This window comes from Lytechinus pictus, unplaced genomic scaffold (assembly GCF_037042905.1).
Source record: "Lytechinus pictus isolate F3 Inbred unplaced genomic scaffold, Lp3.0 scaffold_20, whole genome shotgun sequence".
NCBI lineage: Eukaryota > Metazoa > Echinodermata > Echinoidea > Temnopleuroida > Toxopneustidae > Lytechinus > Lytechinus pictus.
In genome coordinates, this window is record NW_026974141.1 from 15,148,863 (window position 1) to 15,159,738 (window position 10,876).

General features: G+C 37.1%; 1 protein-coding gene across 1 annotated transcript; it reads right to left on the minus strand.

Annotated features, from left to right (window-relative positions):
• Window positions 1–1,431: 1,431 nt before the first annotated feature.
• On the minus strand, window positions 1,432–10,622 carry LOC129282506 (probable thiopurine S-methyltransferase). Its single transcript, XM_064114931.1, has 8 exons — window positions 10,437–10,622; window positions 9,229–9,366; window positions 7,046–7,138; window positions 5,705–5,837; window positions 4,893–4,945; window positions 4,479–4,556; window positions 4,073–4,272; window positions 1,432–3,555 (listed from the first exon to the last, which is right to left on the minus strand). The coding sequence occupies exons 2-8, from the start codon at window positions 9,351–9,353 to the stop codon at window positions 3,431–3,433; spliced, it is 807 nt and encodes a 268-aa protein (XP_063971001.1). The 5' UTR covers window positions 9,354–9,366; window positions 10,437–10,622; the 3' UTR covers window positions 1,432–3,430.
• Between the last annotated feature and the right edge of the window lie 254 nt (window positions 10,623–10,876).

The following is a 10,876-nucleotide window of genomic DNA, read 5'->3' on the forward strand; positions in this document are numbered from 1 at the left end:
AATTGATTCCTATTTAGGCGTATTGCTGCATTTTCCATTTGATTCGTACGTTTTTGTAAAATGTCGCGAGTTTGAACAATTTTATTATCCCCCCGTACCGTATGCCTGTCTGACATTTTTGTTTTATAAGAAGGACCCCTTGCAAGCTTAACTAAAATTGATTCCTATTTAGGCGTATTGCTGCATTTTCCATTTGTTTCGTACGTTTTTGTAAAATTTTCCCCCTTTTTCATAAGTGTTTCATTATACGTAGGCCTACAGATTAATTTCCGATTGTGAGAACATGATACTGTGATTTCCATGTATGCTGTTTTCTTGTGATTTGAACCTGTTGAAAGTCGGTTCTTTCATATGGACCATGGTTCACTTTATCCCATGATGATCATACCCACTGAAACTTGTTGCAGGTCTGAAACGATAGAGCCCCCCCCCCCCTGGCCCTATATCCACTCTCACATGAGGGGGGGGGGGTATATTGGTTTGATTGAACGCAAAAAAAAAAAATAATAATAACTATTGGACAAGGTCCAAAACCAACGAATAAAGAACTAAATAAAATGAGTTTTTATTATTTTGTGACGTCAGAGACGATCGAGTAGTCCCTCGATGTGAGATTGAAAAATAAAGGCATTCCTCGGTGGAGATCATCAAAAACATCATTTTCTATCCCTTTCTATAATAAAATATTAATATGTTCCATTAAAAAAATGGAATGTATTAAATGAATACACGATTTGTAATTAGGGGAGTTGTCACAAATTAAACATTTTGAAAATCGTATCTTTTTTTATTCTTAGATGGATTCTTTCAAACCTTCACCAACATTTTGCCCCGTTTTCTGTTTTATTGAACCAATTAATCAACCTATTGTCAGGTTAAATTTCCCCTTTGATAAATTGGTTTATTGTCTTTAGTAAAGACTTTTGAAATAGAGGAACTAATTATATCTTTCTGTAATATGACAATACTTATAAACAGCATGATCTTCATTAACTTCATTATCACAACATATTGTCGCGGGGGGGGGGGTGGGGGGGAGATGGGGGTTAAAAGAAAATCATCCACATGTTTCTCTGATCGGCTCTATGATGATCTAAATAAAAGCTATAAGCCGTTTGTGGGAATTCGTAACCAGTGAAGGTATTCGTAATTTTATATTCAGTCTAATTTTTTTTCAATTATTTCTCACCCTCCCCCACCCCCATCCCCTTCTCATTTTCCTTTTCGGAATTTAGATTTTGTTTATGTTTTCACCTCTTCTCTGTATTTAGTTTTTCTCTTCTTCTTTCTTTTATTTCCACCACAATGGGAAGGGGGAGGGGGCTTCGAGCTGTCCCTCATGAACTTCCTAAGATGGTTTCGTTGAAAATGAACACCTATTGAGTTGCACTATAGTAAGTTTGATTACAGAAAAAAAAAATTACTTCGACATTTGAATGTGTAGAATTTATTTATTTTAATAGGCTTAAAATATACATGGCATGCAAGCAATAGCAAAAAAAACCCAATAATATCACCTGAAAACATTATATATTATTGCAACATAAACAACAATACAAAAAATGATAAAGCGTGTTGTTGCAGGGCAGAAAGGAACCTCCCATATGAAAGGCAATCTAGGAACGTATTATAAAGATGGTATAACATGAGACAACAGAATAACCGTTCCACCCCATAAAAATCTACTGCATTTAAAATGCAATCAGATAATTAGTCTATTTCTTAAAAATAACCTAATGATATCATGTTAAACCGCCGTTTTAAATTTTAAGCAACGCTGTTTAAGCCGTAATTACTCTTACAACCATTTTTTAATTCTAAATTAACAAGTGGTTCTTTAAAAAGTTTAAACAATACTTGATAGAGTGACGCGGGCTTGAACATTGTTGGCTAAAATTTACAAGGTGATCCAAACAGCATAAACAATAGGGAATAGTGACATTCCCTCAAGAAAATTCTCTATTGCTCTCTAACTCAGTGGAGTAGTGGGCAAAAAAAAATTGAGCGGACTAAATATGGCGTATCGCATAAAAAAAAAACTTTTGGGGAGCGAAGCGAGCGAGCAATATTTTCAACATTTTTATTACACAATCAAATTTTGTAATACATTTTGAGATGATATTAAGGAAATGATATTATATTTCACCCGTCTCCCTTTCCTCTTCTTTCCCTTTCTCCTTTTTTTTTAGTGGTCGTGAAAGATTCTTTTTTGGGGGCCCCATCCGAACACCACTGTTCTAAATTTTAATCACTCATTCAGACGTCTTTCTAGTTTTCTCGGGGATTAATATATAACGTGGACTCCAAAAACTTAAAAAAGCACATTGTCTTAATTCCGTTGCTGATTGATGCTTAGGTTTTGTCTCAGTGGCCGCAGAACGATTTTCAAAGTGGGGGGGGGGGGGGGGCTGAGCCAAAAGTGGCGGGACTGACCATGCAAAAAATCACAATCATATGGTCATTTTTACGTTTTTGTACACGGTTTTGGAAAAAAGTGGGGGGGGGGGCAGCCCCCCCGGTCCCTGTTTCTCATCATCACACAACAAATTTAAATGGCATTATGTTCTAGTTATTATTTTTATCAGTTTATAGTACTCAGTTTCTGATTATTCTGGGCCACAGCCCACTATCTGGAGGCTGCTCTCCGGGCTTTTACTGAGCAGTAGCTTTCTCCATTACCTTGTAAGATCATGTTACAATATTAAGTTCACTTGTTTACGCACCAAGGTTATCAAGATGTACGACACTCAAAGGTCAAGTCCACCCCAGAAAAATGTTGATTTGAATAAATAGAGAAAAATCAATCTTGCAAAACGCTGAAAATTTCATCAACATTGGATGTAAAATAAGAAAGTTATGACATTTTAAACTTTTGCTTATTTTTCACAAAGCAGTTGATTATGTACAACTCAAATGAGACAGTCGATGATGTCCCTCACTCACTATCTCTTTTGTGTTTTATTGTTTGAATTATACAATATTTCATTTTGTTTTTATATATCTGACAATAATTAATGACCAACTTGACTAAATCATATAGTATTAATCAATGCTCATTCCACATGTTCAGGGAGGAATTAATCGTTGTTTCACTCGACAATGAGGAGAGAAATAGAATATTCCCTATTTCATATAATAAAATACAAAAGAAATAGTGAGCGGATGACGCCATCAGTCTCCTCATTTGCATACCAGCCAGTATGTGCCTATATAACTAATTTGTGAATTTAAGCAAAACTTTAAAATGTCATAACTTTCTTATTTTACATCCGATTTTGATGAATATTTTCAGTGTCATGCTTGTTGGATTTTTTCTATTTTTATTCAAATAAACTTTTTTGTTGGGGTGGACTTGTCCCGCCTTTAACCGTAAACGGTATATTGTGAAATTAGATAATAATAATAAAGAAAAGGAAACAAATAAAATGAGTTAAACAGGTGTGAAGGAGATGAGTCGTATTGTATTGATGTATGAGAAAGGTTCCTCCTTATCAACCGCTTTATGATCAGAATCCCAATACTCCTCTGCCAACACCTCTATATCACATCGTTCTCCTGCATGGGGGGAGTGGTAGGAGGAATGGAGTAAGAGAGGGAGGGGATCGGATGGGAGGAGTGAGAGGGGAGAGAGAGAGAGAGAGGGGGGAGAATGAGGGAGGGGTGGATGGGAGGAGTAAGATCGAGAGAGGGGGAGTGATAAATTGAAATTTATAACATATTTTTTAAATAATGATCAAAATAATTTTCAAAATTGATCTGAAATGAAAGTTGACCAAAGATCTGAAATTATACTCAAGGAATTGCTGATACCTGCAGAATAATTTCTGGAAAATGTTACTTACATCATAAACTATAATGTAATGATATATTTTAAGGGTCGAGAATATTGTCAAAATATTATGCCAGTAGACAATTGTTCATTCGCTTCAATTGGATAAATTTGATATAATGTGGATTAATAGAGTTTAACAAGCTTGTAGTTTTCATAGTCATGTCGATTTGTATTTCAAAGATGTCATAATACTAGTATATAAGATTCTACCCCTGCCTCATAAGGAAGACAAGAACAAACCATAAATCCTTTTGAAGTCCGCTGCGTTGACGGAATGAGGAGTGTGTTCTGAACTTGGCATTGTATCACGACCTCGATCGTCTTCACCTCTTGCTTCATTAGGCGACGTCGTTTGATCTATTCCGCCATCGATGACCTCGAAAGTTTCAGCGAGTATTTTCCCCTCAGGTTTTAGGACTGACATGATTATTTCTCCATACCTTAATTGCAATAAAGAATAGGTTAAAGTTAAAGGAAGAAAAGTCCTATACAGTTGAGATCAAAATTGTATACATGGTAGAAAAATTCTTACTCAAATTTTAGATTCCTATGCCCGCCTATCATTCAAGGTAAGTGTATCCGGGCCTATATACCACATGATATTGCTTTTATAACTGATAAGTAGCCAATGATAGTGAAAGCATACCTTGGTCTATCTTTGTGATCAATGTCTTGTAGCGATCCTCTGTCCCAGACTGCGTCCACCGGTCCTCCGATTAGCTCTCTTGATTAAAAAGAAAGAACAATTCTAATTCTCAATACAATTAATACGATAGAGCCTTGTGAATTAAGGCATTGATTGTAATTATTTCTTTAATTATTTCGATGAAAAGCAGCGTACAAACGAAGAACAAGGTAGAATAACAATCAAAACCAGATCACAGAGAAGGGTGGGGGATGGAAGAGAGAATTTTTTTTTTTAATAAAGGTAATAAAGTCCCATCATCAACGTAAATCGTAACCAGACACTACATGCACATTACACGACACCTACCAAACTCTTCCCATCCTCCTTTCAAGCCCTGACCGAGGAAGACCGGTTAGACGGTCAAAAACTTACTTTGTAACGTCAAATATGTTGCACTTGAATATGTTGACCCGTTTATCATCATTCTATATTAAGAAAACAAAATCAATCCACTGGCTTTATTATCATAAGGAAATTCAAACTATAGTGCAAATTCATAAGGATAACCATTCAATATGTGCCTATATTTTCAAACGTTTTGTAAAGTTAACAAATAAGGTAATGAATTCAATCAAGGTGATTTAAAAATGAAAACCGATTCAATTTCCACAATGCATTTATCAGAAGCTCAAAATCAACCATATCGTTACTAAACATTTTAATTTTCAAGGGGGAGAATTATTATTTATTTATGAACGAGCAATAAAAACCTATAAACATTTATGCAAGTGAGTATATCAAAACACCTTGATTCCGTTCACATGATATTCCATCCATACTTTGCCAATGAACTATTATGGCCACTGACTCCACTGAATTGAGTGTTTCCGTTGATGTAATTTCTGGCAAAGTTAATTACCTGTAAGATTTAGTATCTATTTTAATTCAAAGTATATACGCTAATATGTACCATGAATACGGCATTTAACCGAGACGACAATAAACGAACATTATGGCGTAGGAATGAAGTTTTAATTGGTGAATAACAACTGAAAAACCTTTGAGGAAGTCATAAGATTGTGATTTTAAAATTATTTTGTAATTGATTGTTTTGTTGTTACAGTCACACCAACGAAACCGACTTCAAAGCTATCGATTTCATACCATTCGGAATGACGTATAGCTTTGTTCGATTGGGATTCGGTTTCACTGGTGTCAGTGACTATAATAGCGGACAGGTTTACCTGATACAAGCACGCATAAGGAAGCTGATGTATGGCGGATTTGGTGTACTTCATATCGTACGTATCAAAGAACTTCTCAATCGCTTTCCCAACTAATTCAACGCCTATCACATCGTCGCCGTGATCATAGAGCCTGTTGAAACGCCAACAAAATAATAAGGAGGAAGAGGAGGAGGATGGTGATAACAGTGATGATGATGATGATGATGATGATGAAGATGATGATAGTGGTGGTGGTGGTTGTGGTGTTGATGTACATGGTGAGGATGAGGAGGACGATGATGATCATCATGATCGATCATGACGATGACCATGACGACGACGATGATGATGATGGCGGTTATGATGGTTATGGTGATGACGGTGATGGTGATGATGATGATGATGATAGTGGTGATAATGATGATGATGCTGATGATGGTGAGATTGATGATGAAGATGATGATGATGATTGGAAACCCATCCGTTTCATTTCATTTTCTTATATTAACCAAAGTCGCTTCAGCTGCCATTTGTTCATTCATCTATTGACATTTGATATTTTGGCAATATTTTATTCTTATAGCACTTTGTTGAAACGGAAATGAATAAATCCCAAACCACAAACAAGAAATAATCCAGTGGCAATAACAATGGAATTATCATGATATTCTAGCGTAGCTTGATATTATGTGGTTACCGTAATGACCAAATATTTAACTAAGATCAGTCACTGAAGGAATCATATTTTCAAACAATTTTGACAAAAATATTGCTTTCCTATAATAGTGATGATTATTAATGGAGGAGGATGGGGGCATCTACGTTGTTTACATAAAAAAGGCATCTTTATTTCATATTCTCCAAACCACAGCAATGTTTACAGTCATATGGTCAACATATCAAATGCGTTGTGAATGTGTGCCGACAAAAATGGGCAAATTCGTTAATTACTTGCAATATACCACAGTTTCCCAACTAGAAGGAGCACAGTGTCCCACAGTGTGTTCACAGTGTGGAACTCAATGTAAAATTCACCTTCACACTGTTAAATTGAACATTTCAACAGTGTAAAGCACATATTCACATATAGTCGACCATGTGAACACGCTGTTATAACAGTCACACTGTCCAGGTGTCCACACTGTGAAAATATCTTCACACTGTTTAATTTGAGCACCGTTGGATATTTTCCCATAGTCAACTATGTGTGACAATGTTTTTTTTTCCAGCACGGTTATATTTGATAGTGATCATTTACTCATATTCACCAACATAATCATAATTCGAACAATCGTTTAAGAGTAATAGTTTATGATATACACTATATTTACAAATAATTACTATTTAAAAGCACCTTACCATTTCATTGTCGGTGATTTCTCACAGAGTGGGACAAACCATTTCTTACCAGTCTTTCCATCAGTAACTCTATTTATACATCGCTCCAACCATCTAAATTAAGAACCATAAACCATAATCTGTATTATTCGCTCTTAATGCAATACATATCTAACCATATTGGAGTGATAATACGGAACAATCCCTTTGGAGTTAACTGTACATCCTTATCGACAGTGGCGTACCATGGGTCACGGCATTGGGGGGGGGGCACCAGCAAAAAATGTGGAGTCACTTAGTGGGCGCGCGGAGCGCGCTCAATTGCCAGGTATACTGACCTGATAGAGACATTTTAAGAACTGTGCCATTAGACGGATATGCATCTCACTGATCAAATTATGCAAGCGCGAAGCGCGAGCTGAAATTTTTATATTTTGTATATAGGGCCTATTTACCACAAACAGACACTTTCTAAGGACTATTTTTTTGTAATTCATGAAGAGCATATATCTCACCATAGTCATTTAATGCGAGCGCCAAGCGCTTGCAGATTTTGTTACAAGTACACCAGTCCTAAACACATGAAGCACTTTTTGTAGTCTTTGTAATCATGAACATGATACGTTTCTCATTAATCAAATGTTGCGAGCGCGAAGCGCAAGCTGAAAATTTTTGAAATTCAGACCTGAAGAGGCTCATTCTAAGGCTCGTTTGTAGGCATTCACTAAGACCATACGTAGGCCCAGTGGCGTACATAGGATTTTCCACAGGGGGGGGCAAAATCGGCCGCCAAAAAAATTGACAAGCAAAAAAAAAAAAAAAAAAAAAAAAAGGTCTTCAATCAAAAATAAAGGTTAAAAAAAGGTCTTCAATCAAAAATAAAGGTTATTGTACCCCCCGTACTAACCAAAGGATACGAGCTCGAAGCGCGAGCTGAATTTCTTTTATATTCCTACCAGAACAGGCAACTTTTTAAGGACTGTTTTTAGGAATTTATGAAGAGCAGACATATCTCACCAATCCACTATTAATGCGAACATAAGCACGGACTGGAAATGATTTATATAGGGGGGATTCACTTATGTAGTCCTGTAACAGAAGCATTATGTCATTACATAAAACAATGATAACTCGAAGTGCGAGGAAATATATTTAGTGTATGTTGACTTGAAAATGGGACGTTTTAGTACAACAGGATTATATATCTCATTAAACAGACAATTCGAGTACCAGGAATGATGAGCACATAGGCCCTACCCTAAGCCCTAATTATGTTTCATAAAATTATGAAAAAAAATCTTATGTATATGATTTAGTATAACATAATATGATATAATATATAATAATTTCATCCCCCAACGTTCCTCTTGCTTTCTCCCTCTTTTTCTCCTTTGCCCCGTTTTTTCCTTTTCTTTCTTTTTTTTTGCCAGCCGATGCGGGGGGGGGGGGAGGGGGGGGCACGTGCCCCACGTTGTTACGCCACTGCTTATATAGTGCATTATATCTCCTTCCGTGGAGTGAACTGTGTATCATGTAAGACATGTTCACACCAAAAAGAGATTTTAAAAATATTCTCAATATACAAAATCTCACTCCAAAATAAATCGTTTTACTCTGAGGAAGTGTGATTGGCGACTATATATATAATCTTTTGCATTAATTTAGAGCATCTGTTGTTTAATTACTATGAAAATCTAAACACTGACGTTTATGGAGGAGCGAAGGCAGGGGCCACGGAAGAGGGGGGGGGGGGGCTGGGGGCTTCAGCCCCCCACTTTTTTCAAAAACCGTGTACAAAAACGTACAAATGACCATATGATTGTGATTTTTTGCATGGTCAGCCCCCCCCCCCCACTTTGAAAACCGTTCCGCGGCCCCTGGAGGGGGTGCACATGGATGGAGCTTAGGTGTCATGACCAAAAGAGGGATAAAAGGGAAAAGGACATGAAACAAAGGGGGATAAAAAGTGAAAAGGAAATGAAAATTGTGAAATATCATTTATAAGACAATGATTAACCGTGTTAACATCACAGAAAAAAAAAGAAACATTTTTTTAAACGCGGGTATATGCACTTAAAATCCCTAACAATATGGTTCAGTTTTCATCAATGTGTGGATCTCCTTTCATTAGTCCTCAACCAAAGTGTTTTTTTATTTAATCATGCTTATTGAAACAAAACAAAACCCATGAATCTCGTACTCACGGACTAGCATGTATCTCGAATTCACAATTGTTATCACCATCATACCACTTCGCCCAGTCAGCCTCAATTTCCATCAGCTGTTCAGGTTTCTCCCCTATACGAGGTTTACCCTTGCAGAAATCCATGGATCTACGAAATCTATATAGTTAGAATGTTGAAAAAATATGACAATTTGAAAAAAGGGAGAGGGTAAAAACCACTTCTTAAACGTTTCAAGGAGCGGAAGCTCATTGTTAAAAAAAAGAAAGAAAGAAAAAGGAGGGGGTACTAACGGTAGCCAGTTTAATTTTAAACATTATTTTTTTGGTGTAAATGGGTCCACTCCAGGGATTCGGGGACGTTTTAAACGCATGTGTGTGTCATTGTGACGGAGGGGCCGGGGGGGGGGGGGTAGGCCAGGGGCGGGTACGTCTGACCCAGTGTATAAAATAAAAATCAGATGGTACTATTTTTGTACGTTTTCGGGACACGTTTATTGAAAGAAAAATCGCGGTTGCCGGGGTGACAGACCCCGCCCCCATTGGTTCCGAGCCCTTTATTTGATTTCGCGCAGTACTCTTTAAACATGTGTTTTTAAAGAGTGGAAAACGCTGTCACTCTTTGATCTTCCCTATCCCCTTTCACCTTTTGGGTTCTAATAGTACCTCTCTTTTTGACATTCCCCATTTCTCCATCTTGGCTAATTCCTTATAGACCTATAGACCTATACCCGTATATCGTATTTCAGTTCGCAGTCGATCCCACCCCCATAGCGCCCCTATATAGCTAGCTATAGCTGGCTGCGTGGCCCTGCTGCTATGGGAAGAGGGGGTGCTGCGTATGTTATGCAGCCCCCCTTAGGTTAAAAAAGTAGAAGTAGTAGAGCAGTAGTGCTAAAAAGTAGAACTTTGACCAAATCAACCTTCTATTTGATCCGAGATCCTTCCCCCTTTAAAGTTAAATTATCACCTTTTTTCCCCTAAAGACAGCATCCCGTTCCCATGACCTTGTCCAGCCCCTGTCTACAAGAGAACTGTCATAATAAAGGTATATAAAATACGCTCAATATGGTCACAAAAAGGCATGTTTACGAGAAGATAGACTGCAGAGTATATATACAGATTGATAATTAATTTCTGTTTGATAAACCAATTATGATATCCAACTCCTTCCACATTGATTTATAAATAAATTCATGAATTAAGTAAACATAAAATAATATAACATACCTCCGGTTTTAAGATAACAAAACGAGTATATATAGGTATTATAGTAGACCTGTTTTTGGTATCCATTCATACTGGCACATGCACTGATGATTTGCAGTAATATATAAATACCTATATAGTTCGAGAATGCTGAGATATTATGCACTGGTCATGCAGGGTAAATATAGTTGAATATGAGTTTTGTTCGTGTATACACAATACAAGTTCGCGTACACTTTGGAATTCGAAGCTTTGTCAATGAGTCACTCGATCCGGCACTACAGTTTTGTGCAGTCACATGAGAATGAAATATCCGAGTCAAATGACAAAGTCCCATTCGGATCGACTGGACGTGGGTGGGGGGGGGGGGGGGGGGGGGGGGTATTACTCTCGGGTCACTTTTCGGTGAAATAATGGCTGAGCTGCATGGCCTTCGAAATATGAACATTTTCTGTACATAC